Source organism: Centropristis striata, chromosome 3, assembly GCF_030273125.1.
Source record: "Centropristis striata isolate RG_2023a ecotype Rhode Island chromosome 3, C.striata_1.0, whole genome shotgun sequence".
Lineage (NCBI taxonomy): Eukaryota > Metazoa > Chordata > Actinopteri > Perciformes > Serranidae > Centropristis > Centropristis striata.
The window spans coordinates 16,445,178-16,463,499 of NC_081519.1; the positions used below are offsets into that span (position 1 = coordinate 16,445,178).

At 41.5% G+C, this 18,322-nt stretch overlaps 1 protein-coding gene across 3 annotated transcripts in view; it reads right to left on the reverse strand.

The window, feature by feature from the left end:
• The window catches only part of magi1b (membrane associated guanylate kinase, WW and PDZ domain containing 1b), a 173,304-nt gene that overhangs the window by 60,024 nt on the left and 94,958 nt on the right, over positions 1-18,322 (reverse strand). For all 3 annotated transcript variants that reach the window (XM_059328550.1, XM_059328549.1, XM_059328547.1), the window contains exon 3: positions 1,039-1,158. In XM_059328550.1, the coding sequence (XP_059184533.1) occupies positions 1,039-1,158 (120 nt within the window). The remainder of the gene's footprint in view (positions 1-1,038; positions 1,159-18,322) is intronic.

An 18,322-nucleotide genomic window follows, 5' to 3' on the forward strand; every position in this document is an offset into this window, starting at 1 on the left:
ACTTTTTACAACCCAAAGACCTTTGACATGATCTAAAAGGTTTATGTGTGATGGTGTCTGCCAACACAGAACAAATCAACTAACACTAACGCTGGCAACTGCCCAGTCCCTATATATCCAACATCTACCACATCCATTTTTCATGAATATACCTTTGTGAAGTTGCTTTCATGACGCACAAAGCATATCAAGATTTTTACAGCAACCTTTTCAACTTTTCAAACTTTTCTTTTCTTCTTCTATTTTAGCCAGTGTTTTCCAGTATGTCCGAGAGCTACTTTCAACATCCCCCAGAGACAGGAGGTTAACATGTTGCTGACGGCTGTCTGACCTACATTTATGGTGGACAGAGGAGAATTAGAATTTTTACTTTTAGAAAAATCTTCTAAAAATACAAACCAGTCTTCCTGGTTTCACGATATACTGAGACGATCTGTTCAGACATTTGTATATCTGTCATTCTGCGATGGATTTCTTTCAATCCAATCTTATTGTTGAATGTCAATACAAGCAAAATCTAAAGTGAAGATTGTGCTCTTTTGCTCAAGGGGCATGACTCGAGAACTTGACAGGGACGGGCATGTTTGAGAACCAGCTGGAGGCAGAGCGAGACATGGTTCCCTCCTGCTGTGCCAACAGGTGTACCCAGACTGATTGGTCTGGACAGAGACACAACATGCCTGCTTGCTGACAATGTATCGTGAGTGGGCAAGTTTAAGTACTGGCTGAAGGTACAGAAGGTCTTGGTAATTTTCTGCTATGCAAGCTGGCACACCTGTCCAATGTCAGCTTCAATGCCGTTTGACAATTTAACCCTCTGAATCTGTAAGGGTCAAATTTGGCATGAAAAATGGTTGAAAACCACTGGAATACAATCAGAGGTTTAAGCTTGTGCACAAGTCAAATTAGAGTCAGGTCTGAAACACCTACATACAGCTACTAAATGTTTTACGATGTATCTCTTTGCCAGTGAACCAAGTTTTATCCATAGAGGTAAGATACAAGACATCCAATCAAATGTGTGACTTTCCAATTTACCATCATATGTTCCGATCTCCAAGAGGGTCCCACTTTTCTCCAACTCCAGGAAGTCCTCCACTGAGAGGAAGTTGTAATCCACGCCAGGAACTTCTCCTTCACGTGGGGCGCGGGTTGTACCTGGATAACAAATCAGAGACATGGTGGGAGTTAGCACACTAGAATGAATAACAAGAAAAACAGCTGAAGATTTCAGTGGCAGCTGGTGTGTAATCATTCATTGGAAGCAGTGCTTTTCATGTAAGTATTGATTTCATTTATTGTACTGAGATACATTTGTTTTTTTTTAAGACACACCATCTGAAAACTGCTTGAGTAGCCATTTATTCTTACTTACACTTTCTGAATTTACATTTTTTAAGGAAAATTAAACATTTGGGAGAGATGCTAAATACATGAGCTGTAATATTGCTGGATTAAAATCACATATAACGTGATAGCACTCTCCAAAAGAGAGATGCTCCACTCAGGCTTGGGCAGTATCAAGGTATATCAGTATTCTGGGTATTTGGAAATCATTCATAAGGTATGATTTTCAATACTTTCAAAAATACAGACACTCCTTTACAGGGGAGATGCTATATTTAAGTGCGGTATGTAGTACACAGCACACTCCATCATAAGACAGTCTCTACTAGTAAAACAAGCACCATTTTTCCAATCCACTTTAGATGAACAATAGCAATATGCTTTACATTGTGACAAGAGTGTGTTGTTGAAGCATTAAGTTATTCAATTTTACTCTGTAAAATTACTGTAGCAGGAGGCTAGTTAGATTGCTAATCCAACCATGCTTTTCATGTTACACAGCCAACGGCCAACTGAAGTTTCCCTACAAGTATTTAAACACAGCAAGACTTGACTAAGTTGGGTAACTGCATATTAGACACAGAATTGTAGGCAAGACAATGCTACAAGGACTTCTGACACCAGCAGTTTAACTTTTAAAAATAACAAATACTGTCATACCCTGGTAAAATGTCAGGAAGGTGTGACGATATATATTTAAAAAAAAAATAGACACAACCCAAGCCTAGCTCCATTGTTTGCTATGCTCTTCCTTCACACTGGGGTAGAGTGTGGGCTATTAGCACCTTAGTAGGATCCTGCCATATGTGGGGAGGGAAATGGGAGTATGTGTATGTGTTTGTGGTTTGGCATGAAGCCTGTGAGATTCTAGCACTTGTCTTTAATGACGGCCGACAGTTGGCCAGTGTGGTGTCAATGGTAAACAGCTTTAAGGCTGAGACAACAGTGAGATGCTGCTAGTTTAAGTGACGATGAAACTCGTACTGTCTTTTGTTTTAAACATTCTTTCTTCAATTATTCAGTCTTTGCCTCACTATTGCACATTTCCACACTATTTTATGATTAAGATCTCTTGGAAGGTGTCTCACTCTCAGCTGCATGTATTATTTCCTACTACAAAAAGAAAATTATTCTGTCAGTGGCTTGAAAAATGGAATAAACGTAGGCATCCAGACAGTGCTCACTGCAAATAATCTTTCTCATCTCGTCCTGACAGACATCTCTATGCTGACAACAGAGGGCTTTCCCTTCTTAGCTACCTCCCCTCGCCTTCCTCTCTCCATCTCTTGATCTATCCATCGTATCACCCAATCACTCTGTCTCCAGTGGGTTGGTAAGCAATAAGCTGGTAAAAATAGATGTGTGGGGATAGGGGGAGAGGCTCCCACTGCAGCCACCTTCAGTGACACTGGTGATAAATCACAGATGTGCAGATACTAACTCAAACAAGCATGCATTACACTCAAGCAAGCAGTACAGTACATGTAGAAAGGCATGCATGCTGCACACAACATCAACATCTTGCACACAAAATATCGGCAACATGAATCAGTTCAGCTTCACGGAGTCTACTCTGAATTGTTATCTCTGTTATAAGCTATTATTTGTAGCCGGACACTAGTGCAGCAAGGGGAAAATGATCTAAAGTCATACAAATCCCCTCTGAAGTCTATCAAACAAACAGTCAGTCCGCTCATTCCCAGGCACCGGGTCTTTGGGTCTTTTACAGAACGTCAACCTTGGAGAGTCCTCAGCCGAGCCCGAGCATTCGGCCGACTGTCAGTTCGCTTCCCACACAAAAGTGGCCATTGATTGGACTCCATTTAGACACTGCTGCTCTTAGAAAACCAAATAGGAAGTGGAATTGTGACCAGTGTTTCAAAAGGGGATGGAAAAGCAGAGCCTTGGCTCACACCCAGGGGTGAGACACTATCATCGCTATAGGCCTAATTAATTCAATACCCACTCCCACAAAAGCTCCATTGACCAAGCTGTGAAATAGAGTGAAAAGGAAAGACAGGTTGGGACTGAGAGTCATGCAAAGAGACTCCTGCCTACAGTTTGGGTTGGATGGGCTCAACGACAACTGAAACTGCAGAGGAAGAAAGAGGAGGAATGAGACTATAGAAGCTAAGAGTTAGCATAATCACTACTGGCACATACAATGAAGCCTGAGAGGGAGTTTGTCTAGTGCTGGCTGGCTTGTAGTTTAACAGCTTCAACATCTTCACCAGCTGAGATGGGTGGGTGGGCGTTGAAAAAAAACCCCTCATCATTAGCAATTCAAGAAGATGATCAAGGAAACAAGTGGTGAGATATTGGCAGTCGTACTGTAGCGCAGGGAGCTCAGAGTCACTACTGCTGCATCAAAACACATGCACGCATGCCCATAGAAAACAGCTAAATGTACTGTAGCCTGTAACTGTATAACCCACAACGATAAATGCTCCAGGACTGTATGTTCTTCAAAAAAACAACAACAAAGGAAAGAAAAAGGGAAAGTAATTTCTGTGTCTTCATGCATCATGCCACTGGGTCTCTGCTGTTGCTACGGACAACCCAGGAAGGATGGGCTAGAGAGGGAGAAGAGTGGGGAAGCTATGTGGGGAAGTTTGTCCTCCAGTGATGACGCAGTCCTCCACACTGTCTGCACTGGCTTCACATCACCCTTTTCAATTCCATAAAAATACCAAGTACCACAGAGGTATGACTCAAAGGCTGGTCTGTATGAGGAAGCATTAATGATGCATGCACAGGAAAAATGAGAGTGAGAGAAATGCTGGAAAGAACAGAGAGATGTTGACAGAGAACAGAAATGAGAAAAAGGAAGAGTGAGAAAAACACAGTGATTATAATTACATGGACTGCAATGATCCTGACAATCAGCTCCGTCTAAATAAGTCATCAAAATGCAATACCTATTAAGTAGTTACCGAACAGTTTACCGTTAGTTTATCCTAAGTGATCAACCTCAAACCTCCTCCTTCTTTTATGTTGCCACAGTTGTATAACCTTTGGCTAACTTGCAAATTCGGTACACTGTGCTTCAAGGCATTCTTTCAAGTGTCAGCCATCTATTTTCTCTGTAAACATGTTTTCATTTACTGGAAGGTACAGCAGGCAGGTTGCACAATACAAAAAATTTAATTAAATTAATGCATATTGTACATTAACTGTGCCTGTAAAATATTGATCTGACAACGGACCAAAATTAAAGGTACAAAATGTAACTTTTTCTTTTGAAAATGTCTGAAAACCACTGGACCAATGGTGTGTATTCTTACATTATCCCAAATGATCAAAACATTTTTTTGATGATGTACTTTTAAGATTTTGGTTTTTGGACTGGCTAAGGTATTTATTTTAGCAGAGTGCTAAATGTTAGCGATAACTCGGATTGCAGCCCTGTCCGGTACATGCTGTATCCACAGGACAGCATCGGAGAAACCACCATGTTTCTGTAATTTTCAGTGTTTTACATCAGGTCTGTTTGCTTTGGAGAGGAGGAGGCCTCTGCAGATAATTCGGCAATCACAATGAAAGAATCCTAGCCAGGAGAAGCTGACTGCAATCAGGCCTTTCATAGGCCTGGGCCGATAATCAATAAATCAATTAATCGCGCGATAAATTAAATGAACTCAATAATTTTGCCGGCCTCGATATATCGCCATGCGCATGCATGTTTGTTTTCCTCGTCTGTTGCCTCCAAGCAGGCTGGATGACCAGAGGGTTCACTCTGAGCTGGATCTCTTTTGTTCCACAGCAGAATGAGCGGAGTGAACCCTCCTGTCAGTCATCCAGTCTCTTTGTCTCTGTGGGGAAGGCTGGGCCGCTAGCATTGGCTACACACAGAGTGCAGCAGGTGTGGGAATATGTCGGTTTCAAACCGAATGAAAAAGGTGGAGCCCATCAACACACGGACAAGCCTGTATGCCCAATTTGTTGCAGAACCACCCGACCCAGTTTTTCCAGCTGGGGAAGAAAACTGCACCTGGAGATGCAGAGCCTTCGTCCCGACAGTCAACACTGGTCGACAAAGTAAATATAAACGCTGTGCGCTCACAGGAAGTGGAGTTTGCTACATCGCAAAATAAATGCTGCCCTTTAAAAAAAAAAAAAAAAAAAATGTTTGTTTTATTTATTTAGGATATGTAAACGTTCTTAAAATTACAATTACAATGGTAAAAAACACTGAGAAATAAAAGTGTATTGTATTTGAAAGGGTGTGCATTATTATGATATATTATCATGTTGACAATAATACTGTTTATCTGCAATAATTTGTGGGACAATATATCGTCCAGCAAAATTTGTTATCGTCCCAGGCCTAGCCTTTCATGATCAATAATCGACTAATCGTTCAATATATAAAAATGTTTTTTTTCTGGACTCAATATATTGTTGTTCACATGCGTGACTTTATGTATTATATATTTTGTTATTAAAATAACAAAAAAGTACAAAATGTTTATCTCAGTGCAATTTTTTATAAACAGAGCCTTAAAGTCTATTTTATCTGTTTTGGTTGTAGTTTATCTATTTATGTTTTATTTATCCGTGATATTTTAATATTTCTTTTCCACATTTCAATTCCAATGTTTAATATTCTTGAGATTTAAAAATTCATTGCTGTGGAAAAGGACGTACTTATTATGCTCTAATATGGTTATAAAACTAAAACCACATTGATACAATGATATTATCGTTTATCGTGAAAAATATATCGTTCTAAAAAATGTGTTATCCTGACAGGCCCAAATGCAATGACAGCATGATCCAACAGCACGTAACCAATCTCCAAAGTCAATATGTTGTTATCATTTTAAATGGTAGACGCCTATTGGCAGAAAAATTACATATTTTGCTTGAAAGCATCTGCGCCTTTATCTAACACACTTCCCATTTCCCATTAACCCCTTCATGAAGCCAATATTGGACAAGAAGCAACAAAACCTCAACAAGCACCAAACATTATGCTCCTCCATAAATGCAGTATTAGTTGGAAGCCTTTATTTTTTAATCAGATAAATTTACTGTGTGGGTGTTCATGTTATTGATTCCACACCAGCACAAAAAAATATTCAAAGCTCATGTTTGCTGTCAGCGCAGTAGCAAACGTTAACTAGCAACCCAATTAGTCTAGCATTATTTGATTCTCTACAGAGGGGCAACAGACAGTTGGGAGCCAGAGTGCATAACCCTACTGCTGAACAAAAGAAAGCATTTTGTGAAACTGCCATGTATGTAGAATACTAATTTGGCATATTTGAACACTTAAAACTGCAGTGAAGCAGCAGCCTAAAATTTGGAGAACCGAGGACCAGAATGCTTTTGGGTTGAACCCTCAAAACCACAAATTATCCTGTGTAAAATCTGTATTCATAATAGGGGAGAGTTGACTACATGTATGTGAATTTGGGTGCTTTGTGTTCAAATATGTGGAGCTCCACAGAACCATAAATAATAATTGCTTCTGCCCCCCCTCTCTATGTCAATCCTCTTGCCTGTCCCTTCACACAGATGAGGGCACAATGCTGAGCCACATCTTCCCTCTGGCAATCCAGCAGAGGGTTGACTCAGATACCAGCAGTCACAGAGGGGCCACTTGTGTGTATGTGTAATGCGCTTGTAATGGTACAAAAAGGGTTAGGAAGGAAACACCTCCTGTTATAATCAGCAACTGTTCTACCCCCTGCCGGAAAGCACACACACATGTACTTGCACACTGATATACAACACACACGCACACAAACATTGACAATGGGGAGGAGGTGCATGGCCACCAAATGGCATGGTCTGGGGCTAAACGGGAGCTGTGGGTGGTAATCACTTAATGGAGCTTTATGCACCCATCTCCCCTGCCACACACACACACACACACACACACACACAGTCACACACATTTCATTACCATAACAGCCACAGTGGGAGAACTGCCCCGTCTCTGCTGTGAACCACCTACGGTGACCAGATTAGACCCCCACAATGAGGAGAGCGACTTAGAGCTCAGCACCTCTGTACTGTATCTACAGTTGGCTAAATAACTGTGTTTAGGGTGAACCACATTACAGCCACACCACATAATGGAACCGCCATTTTACCGCCACCACCCTCATATCAGTAGTTTCTCCCGGTCTTCTGAGAGCGTCACCATTGCAATGGGTTTTTTTTTGTTCGTTTTTTTTACACATTTTATCATAAATCAGATATTACTGTCTTTTCTTTGTTCTCTAATTGTTCCCCATTCTTTGGTCCAACATTTAGATGTTCGAGCATTTGTGTGGCCAAAATAGACACTTGCCCAGTGGGAAACAGCTTTGAATGAGTCTGTGTAAGGGCACTTTCAGACACAGCACCACGGAAAAACAAGACAAGGGACTGCATTGTTGTGTTGCTACATGGTACAAGTAAAACAAATTAAATATGAACCAGGATGTTCAGTTTGAAGGCTTATCAAACATTAACATGGCCCACTGTATTATACTATTCTGAGGCTGGATTGCCCGACTTCAAATAGTTATCATTTCAACAAGCATTTTCTCTCCTGGCTCAACGATCGCAGGGTTCAGCGTTAAAGTATTCTTTCACTTGCCTGGTCAGGCAAAAGGGTCAGAAATATACTTGATGAAACTCGTATCACTTGCCCCCTTACAAATAGTTTTATTTATTAGCGGTTATCAAATAACAAGGTTGGATTTCATGCTTCAGCAACATTTTCTTTGTCAGCAGGTTTATGGAAAACCCTGGCCCAATTTTCATGAAACCAAATCACAGGGCAGATACGCAGCAGTCAAGTCAGGGTTCCCATTTATATCTCCAATAACACCACACTGAACGTAGGAATGTCAATCGCATTTCTATTCATGCTGTGCCTAGTTGTGGTGGTAGTGGTCAGATGGAAGTGTAGAGGAAGAGTCAGGAATATCAAGTTTCTCAGTGTGGACCTTACTGAGGATCTAGGACTCAAACACCCCATCCTCCCCGGCTAACAAACTTCAATGGCTCCACTTCTTGCATCAACAACAATAGGCAGGACTCCCAACCCTAATCAGCATTCTACAGAGGCACCATTAAAAATCTAATGAGCCACTATGTCAATACCTCCGCTACCTCAGAACTCAGGTCACACCAGGTCAACAGAAAAAATAATTCAGAATTCTCTGCACCCACAAAGCTGCCTGCATTATCTCACATCCGTCTACAATGTATCTATTCCTCTACCATCTGGTTAGAAGTTCCATAGCTCCCCTAGAGAAAAAGTATCTATTCCCAAACTTTTGAACTCACTGACCTCCTGATCAACTACTTACCTGGCTAAAATGTCTAACTGGTCCTTCCTCTGCCTCTTGTGCCTCTACATAGCTACTTCCATCCCCCTGCACTGTAAGGGAGAGCACTGAAAGGACTTTATGCCAAGCACTACTAGGTACCCGGTATGACTGAATACAGTGCAATGCACAATGCAATGTCTCTTTACAAATAGCAATGTGCACCATGGCCACAGAAAAAAATCTATTTCACTATAGGCAATGTAGATTGTGGATAACTCTTCCATTCAGTATCACTGGAGATGAAAAACTAAAGGTTTTGCATGATAAAAAGAACAATTAGCAATTAGTTACCAGTGCTGCTTGGTTGAATCCATCCTTAATTTACTCACATCTCAACCCTGGCTACCCTTTTGTTGAACTGCAAAAGAAAGTGCTGATTGGGGTTAAAGCTCCGTATACCTTACTTCCCTCCTATTAGATTTGAAGAACTGGTTACTTGTCCTTGTAAAAATATTTATTTTGCCACACCGACACTTACATACCTTAACATAACTCCAAAGCAAAGCTCAATTCAGTGACATTATCAATGAAAAGGTTCAATTATAGAGATTCCTGTACTGTGAAAAGGGCTGCTCGCTTTCTTAATAACTGTTTGCTAACTCTTAACACATGGGCACTTGGTAAACAGATTAAATATGTCAGGGCTTTGTGTGTTGGGTTTGTAGCATTTCTAACATAGTGGTTAAAATTAATTAATGCACCTTTAAACACAAAAAATGGATCACACATAGATCAGAAATACGCATGAAATGTTTATCTTAAAAGGTTGGGAGCATTTACCTTTCTAATCATAATGTAACCATAATTGGCTTCCAACAAAATGTTGCCATTTCAAAGCTAATAGTGACAACTTCTGTGTCTATATGACCTTGGCATCACCAATCAAAACTGTCACACACACCCCCTACACACACACTATCTCAGGGTTGAGCTTATCTACTACAGAGAGCATCTGGTTACACCGTGATGTCTTTCAAACCACAATCGATACTTGACAGCAACTGGTCACAACCATTGCTATGACCTTGGCCCTTCACAGTTGGTCTACATTGTCACTCGGCTTACAGAGGATCAATTTAAAAAATTGTCTCATTTCTGTTATCTTCCCGTCATCCCAGCTGGAACGACTCAACTGAGGTGTTTCAGGTTCGTAATATGGTTCAAGAACAACAATGGAGGACAATGGCCGCTTGTGTTGCCATATCGAACGCCACATGCAAACATCAATAGCAAATAGCTCGTTATTCCAGTCAGTTAGTTATCAAGACAACTAATAATAACAAATCCATAAAGAAAAATCTATATCTATTACTGGCTCTCCTGACAGCCTTCACCTCAGACTTTACATAAGAGCACAGTCATTCTTTCACTGTACATAATATCAATTGGTCACCTAATGCTTAACAAAAGTGAGCCTTTCACTCAAAAAATATGGGAATGCCTCATGATTTAAATACCATAAAACAAACTGGACTGCCGTAATGTACCTAATATATATCGAAGATCTTCACCTCATCCCTCTTCAAGCACAACTAGCAACTCACTGGCAGACAAATCCAAGCACCTCATCTATATTTAATTGATGTCAGACTATTTTAAGGGAGCATCTGCCCTTCTAGTGGCATGATAAACTCAGACTAAGGTTGCTAACATTTGTGAGGGCACAGGCTGACACTAATATTAGATATGACAATACAATGACATTATATGACAGACTAAAATGGCCATGTTATTCAATTATGCATCACTGAAACATCTTCCACAACATGATGAAAGGCTGAGAGGTAAGTTATGATCATTTTAACCATGCAATAATTTTTTTTTAAGATGACAGAAATGCTAGCAGGGGAGAGGGAAATGTGCTTGAGTTTAAATGACATAGGAAAACACATAGTATTAAAATCTATTTTTAAACACATTGGCATCAAAACGCATGAAAAACGTGAAAGGAGGCTGTACAGGCATGCACACATCCGCAACCCAGCTTCTAAAAATAACCGTGTGTGAAAAATCTGTTTATTTCCTACACTTGCGTTCCCCCAGAGCAATGGAGCACCCTGGGCCTGCATATCCCCCAGGCCTGGCCTTGCATTTTAGCTGTGACCTACATTTAATTCCCTGCACAAGGACAATGTTGGGCTTGACTCCTTGGACGACTTTGGGTTTATAGCTGGGAGGCGGGGACTTATCTTGCTTGACATCTTCGCTGGATCCAGTTTGGTGGTACAGTTTGTCATTTTTTGTATTGCTGGTGCTGTCGTCTTCATCTTGCTTAAATCTCACTGATCTTCTGAACTTTAAAGATTTGAGTGAACCAGACTGGAGTACTTCTTCCATGTTAGTACCAGGTTTCCTTCTCTTTTTGCGGACTCCAAAACACCCACAAAGCTTTAACAAAGTGAGCATGCCTAAACACTGCTTCTACCATATAAAACACAGATCCAGGTGTCCAAATATCCTTGGTGTCACTTTTCAGATGGAGAAAACTGGTTCCACAACAGCAAGCTGTAGCAAAATATCCACATTTATATGCCTTTCTTCTTGGATTAAATAATCAGCTAAAAAGACTGGATAAAACAGTGCTTGTCCTCCGTGGTGAATTCTGTTTTTGAGGTGACAAAATGAACCCCCTGTGACATTACAGACAGTCAGAGTACTGAGCACTATGTGGTGGAAAAACAAAAAGAATTGGCCACCTTTAGTTTGCTGAACAAACTAAGAGGAGGACCTTGTTCTGACCCCAGGGCTCCGAGACTTTAAGGGGGAGTATCACTGAAAGATCGCTCCACCCAAATACAAACTTTGTCAATATCCACAAAGACAGATGTACTTTTAAAGCTTGAGTGAGACCCAGAGGGACGGTTGAGTTCAAAAGAGGATCCATAGTCACAAAATGTCTGAGAACATGGTTAGTAATCCAGAATAACAGAAACTAATAATATGGTTCAGGGGTCTATTTATAACTAACTTGGATGTATTTAGAAAATCTCTTTGCCTGAAACTGACAATGTTCATCTCCTCTGCCCCGCTCACACTGACCGCTCCACACATGTCACTGCTGATGACATAACAGCATCATCCGTTAGGAAAGCAAGACCAATTGGGTTAATGAATACATACCCTGGATCTCACACTGTACGGAAATATTGTGCACACTACAACCATTTCCTGTGCATGGAATTAGCAATTTTTTGCAGCATCTTTCCAGTACATTAACTCATTTGGAAATGTAATTGTCATACTAAGGTCATAACAAGTATTGAAACTTTGATGCTTTTTCAGCACCACGTGTTTAAAATAACACGATCTCTGTTAATTATACATTCGATATTGAAAGTACTGAAGCTGTATGAAAAATAGATTTTTAGCCCCAAGGCTGCAGAGATGTTAATTACTGTTAACATAACAAACAAATGTTTTGGTGTGTTCAGTGAGTTTTTCTGCACCAGCAATGTGTGCTGGATGCTATTAAAAAGAAATGTGTGCCTAAGACTTGTTTTGTTTTTTGGGCTGCCCCTTCTTAGTCGATTAGTCAAGTAATTAATCTCTTTGGTTGTAGTTGACTAAGGTTTCATTAGTTGATCATTGGTCATTTTTTAATGCATTATTTCCAAGAAATCTATGAACACATTTCTGGTAAACACCAAATTTTAAGTGGTGCTTTTGCATGAATCTTTGTGGAGAAAGTCTGTCTTAAATATGTGTTAATTAAATCAACTTTTCAAATTAATTTTTTGTTCTATACTACATATCGAAGTTTAAATTTAATCTATTGTGACAACCTTATGTTATAGCAAACTACACTTACTTAATTCCTCATGATGAACCACCTAAGATGAGATACTCTGTTTACCGTCGCACAGCCGTCTGTATCTGGAATCACTTATCATAAAAAAGGCAGGTGACTTGACCAAACGAGTTAGTCCGGCTCATAAGAAAACACTACTTCTCAAACATTGTAACATGCTCTCTTTAAATAAAATAAAAAATATGTCTACGAAGCTAAGCTAAGAAGTCTCAGATAATAATGAAGCTTGAGTCTGATTATTTCAAACATATTGAGACTTAAAAGACAAATAATTTGACTCTGGGCTGACAGACTTTACAGTATATCAAAAACCAAATAATCCAGACATAATTTTTCCGTTTTTCACTTGAGGCAGGCCTTTAGAGTATGCCCACACTACACCAACAGATACACAAACTTCAGTTTGACCTAGATACAAATTGTCTTCAAAAGTCAGAGGGTTCAGAGAAGCGACGTGCACGGGAAGGTGGAAAACACCTCGAATTCAGAGCATTGTGGGTTCATTTTTTGGGCAATTTCAAATGCAGGATGACATTTAACATATAAACAAAACAAGTGAAGGGAAAAAGATGACTTGTTTCAACATATTCACCATGGTGAGCCGATCAGTGCCATGACTGAAAAGTAGGCCATCATAAATGTGTTTGGCAATGATTCATTATCATAATTGTTCTATTAATAGGCCTAGCTATTCTTATTCGGCTTGTGTGCTGCCATTCAGGTCATTCAGGACAGGAGTTATTTGAAAGAGTGCATTTTAAGTAGTCAGCGTCGACTGACATGGAAACAATGGCAGCACTCACAAACTCTGACAGTGTTTTGGGAATTTTTTGTTTTTTTCCCCCCCGACAATGGATATGACGCATGAATCATTGACAAACAGCAAGTTAAATATATGTGCTAGGTTAGAGAAGAAGCTGTTATCTGCAAAGCTTGATTAAAAATTTCATGAGAGTGACCCAGTGGATAGCACAGGCAACTCGTGGTGCTCGCTCCCTCTGCTGCCCCCCGCTCCATCTCTCCTTCCTCCTCCTCCTTCACTCTTTCCTTTCTGTCCATGTTTTGTTTGTTCCCTCTTTACTGGTCCTCTCATTTGTTCCACTCCTTCACAATCTCTAACACCAACAACTCTCTTTTAATCTTTAAGCCACCATTAATCTACTCTGTCTTTCATACAAAGAATATTAAGGAAGTTAATACCACAGACTCCTCCACCCAGCCTCTGATCTGCTCATTTGTGTTTTTCTGTCTCCAGTACGTTTGGCAGATGCGATGACTGCCTGTGTGGCCCGGGTTCCTGCTTTTGGGTTTGACTGGAGGACAACCATGGTTTTTCTCAAGCTGCCGACCGAGTCCTGCCAAAAAGCCCAAACCCCATTTTGCCACTCTGATGTTGATGATGTCATGTAATCCAGAAGTACACCAAATAACGTCTGGATGATTCCTCTCTGCTGCCACACTCATTTAAAATGACTAAATATACCGAAATCCAGATGTGAAGGATACTGATGATTCTCTAATGTTTAAAATGCAGTGAAACAGAAGTCAAATGTTTTTTGGGGGATGGCTAGTGAGAATAATACTGAAAATACTGTCTTCTTAGTGCCATATTGATAGTTGGACTTGATACTGATAAATCTTGGAGTCCATCTGCTATCGGTCTAATAACGATTTAGTACAGGTGAGCAATATGGCAAAAATCTTATATCACGGTTGATATAATATTATATCAAAGTAACAGTATATATACCTATTATTGTTCTCTAAATTCAATGAATACATTTTAGATATTTTTTTCTTTATTCTTCTTTTTCTTTGGGAGGGGGCACTACCAAACAACAAAAACAACCGTATTACATGTGGCAACTTGAGTTAAAAGCAAAAAATTTCAAAATGGAGGAAGTTAAAACTTCACACTCATCCTCAATGTCTGCCCAAATCACGTTAGCATCCGAGGCAACTGGATTGGCAAGAATTGACAGAATCCAGCCCCAAATAGGCCCTGTGGGGGAAATGGTATGCCATATGTCTACCGCTGGACACATTGCTACCATAGCATGGCATATGCCATCATACCACCCACCCTTGGGTGAAGGCCAACATTTCTGGGGTTCCAGTGTAGCTAGCAGATATCTAGGTAACGGATATCCTGGCCAAGACTCTCTTTTGTGCACCAGTCATTGTTTACAGTCAAATTAACTACATGAGATGAGAGAATGGAGTTAGAATTGAGAGACAACGTCCACGAATGGGAGTAGCCAGTTTATCTAAGTACATTAAGGTAATAAAAAGCTAAACTGTCATCAGATGATGGCCAGATATCGATGGACTCATGACAGACTGAGATTGATGCAGCAGAACCAGAAATATCATATGTTTTATTCCATGCACTCTTCTGTCTTTTGTCAAAACTTGAAGCCTACGTTAACCACGATGCAAACCAACTGCTGACAGTTTGTTGGATATTTGGGTGTGTTGTGCTACAGCCTTGAGCCGCAAGTCTCAAACAGAGATGAGGAGCAGGTTACAGAGGTCAGGTAAGGTCACTTCTTTCTAACTCCACACTCCTGTAAACAGACTTTCCCCATTTAACTACATCAACTTAAAACCTGCTAATGCTTGTAATGGGGAATAAAACAAACCAGTATCATTAATATCAGTTGAAGAAGTCAGGGACAGGTTACAGTGGCTTATTCTGCTTAGTAGAACTCTGCTGTCCGCAGTCTGTGCACGTCTCACGTGAGAAAGTGGAGCGAAGAGGTGAAGCAGCGGGCCAATGTGATATGCACGCTAACAGCTCCGGCTCCCTCTCTAATAAAGATGGGTGCCTCAACATATAGCAAGCAAATGCCTTCCCTTAGTCCTGCATTTATTAAGTGAAAACCAAATTGCCCCGTGCACTGAATCACACTGCTTTGAAATGAAATACGATGACTGTGTTACATTAAAGGCAGGCCTGAGTAGTGGATTGAATTAGCCCGCTGTATGTCTTTCAAAGGGTCCAGTCATTTCACTTCAAGTCAAACTCACTGCATGCGTGCCATCTACTATATTATCCTACACAGAAAGTGCACTATTGGACTAAGCAGATCACAATGTTACACAGTTTCTCAAGAAATCATGCAGAAACCTTTTGGGACTATAAGGTGGTTTTCAGATTATGGCAGGCATGGTAAATGTAGGAGGACATAGATGGGGGTAACACACATTGATGTGTATACCACACAATCATATCTACGTTTTCTGGTGTAACCTGAAAGACATGGTTTTACAAACTGGCTGTATTTGGCTGGTTATATTGGTAATAATATAATATCTGCCTTGCTACAATAAGGTACCATAAAGAATATTGTATGTGGCTGGTGGATTCTGGGTAATGGCCTTCCCTTGAAAACCTGGCACCATTCATATACCCAACTGTTGTGCAGAAACTATTACAGAAGCATTTCTCTAAATCGCCACAATAAACATCTTGTGATGTCAAGCTAGCCAGCTAGTCCACATTTTGCAATAATACACTGAGGCATGTCTTCATGGATCATTTTCAAGACACACATGACTGTATGCACGTGCACTCTAACACACACTCACACATGCACGTACACAAACACAAGGGGAGGGCTAGCAGACTGCCGTCATATTCCCAAACCAAAACAGATCCATCCACCATCTTTGCCACAGCTTGACTGCCAGTGCTTCTTTTTTTTTTTTGGTGAAACACACATACAGACACACACACACAAATGCAGGAGGGGTGACGAGCTGACTGGGGTTTTGTCAGCCCGGCAGGGGGATGGAGCCATCTGTCCCAGTAAAGGGTTAATCCAACCAAAAAGCATAGGCCGCAGATACCAGCATTTTCCACTCCTCAAAATTATAGCTGCATTCTGGCTTTTTGTTGTTGTTTTATGTTTGGTTTTAGTTTAGTGGGGATAAGGAGGGTGGTTACTGTCTGTCATCCAGCCTCACGGACGTCCCAACCATCCCCACCTGATTCTTCAAACGCCCGAAATCTCCCCATGTGGTGGTGGCAGGGAATTAAGCACTGAAGGAGGCAGTTTTAGAGATGGTTTTTCAATAATTGGAACGGATGCCTTTCATTTGGGATGGAGTGTTTTGTGTTGGGGGGGAGGGTGTTTTCACTCCTCCTACTGGCTGAAAGAGGCTCGCAATGAAGAGACAATTCTCACACACACATACACACTATAATGAGATCAAAACAGGCCTTTCTCTGGACCTGTGACGTGCTCCATTTTTCCCTTTATAAGCACTGCTTTCAGCTCTAAATGATTCCCATACAGAGGTCTGAGCACCGGGGGAAGGGAAGAGAGAGAGAGAGAGAGAGAGAGAGAGAGGGAGATTAGAATAAGAAACAAAAAAACCTGAAGGGCCACTAGTGCAGTGTGAAGCTAAATCAGCCAGAAACCTGCCTGAAAATGCCCCCCGCACACACACACAGCCGGCCTTTGTCTTTTTATTCCACCCAGAAGAAAAAAGCACCATGGGCGAGCTACTACCTACAGCAACATGGAAATGGAAGAGAGAGGCTTTAAAACGGTACATTTAGAGGGGCGGGGAGGGACGGAGGGATGGAGATGATGGAAGGGGGGGGGGAGTCATCCAGACATGAGATGTATCGGGAGGGAGAGAAAGAAAAGAGGGAGGATGAAGGAGAGGCACAAGCTAATCTTAGCATCCTGGAAGCTCCAGACAGACAGACAGGCAGCAGTTTGCTGCTGGCTGGAGGTAATGGCTTCCAATATGATCAAGCATGTCAACAGATCACACAGCCTTAATACAGCCATCGCAGAGCTGGAGTGCTTCCACCACAAATACACATACTGTACGCACGCACACACACACACACAGTTACACGGGAAGTGACACTTTGCACACACAGAGGCATCAAACCAGGACACAGACAAACACAGACGCATGCATACCTGAGACAGACAGACACAGACAGACACGCACAGCTTCCGTTTGACCACAACACATCAGCCTCCATTACTGCCAGCGATGTGCCTCCGTCTCCCTTGCTCTGCTCCTGATGCTTTCCGCCTGATGAACAGCCATCCTCGCCGCCTGCCTTTCCATCTCTCTCCATCCCCAACCCCCAACCATTAAATCACAGCAACCACCTCAGCGTCCCTTTCTCGAAATTAAACACAAAACAAAATACCTCAGTTTAGGGAGCCTGTGGGGGGGGGGGCTCCTTCTTTTCCTTCTTCCCCTTACAGTCCACAGAACAAACACCACGTCGACAGGAGACAGAGGGAGCAACAAAAAAAATCCAATCAGGTGTGGATGAGTGGCTGAAAAACCAGTGCAGATTCACGTTTTGCTTCTCCTTTCCACCCTCCCCTTCCTCCCGCCGTGCGTCTGTCCTCTGTCCAGCTTTGGCTTTGTGATGCTAAGCTAATGGGAGCTAAGCTAAGCAGCATCCACACATTGGCTTAAAATGCGCTCTGTCTCGTACCCACACACACCAATGTTAGACTTCTGTCTCTCTCTCTCTCACTGACTGAGCCCCGCTGTCTCCCGTCTCACAGGCACCCACATGCACCCGCCCACCTCCCCCTTCTTGCTTGCTTGCTCTCTCACTCTCTCTCTCTCTCTCTCTCTTTCTCTCTCTCACTCCCTGCCCTTCTTTTGGCTGTTCACCCCATTCTTTCTTGTTCTTACAGATTCCATCGGTTTATTTTTCTCTCTCCTCACACCTCTGTCTCTTTTTCGCCCCTTCCCCAGACACGGATGTCCTTGCACACACAAACTCATACACATGCTCTGGGTGTTTAACAAGTTCCAGACAACTCATCCTTGACCAACATGTGAA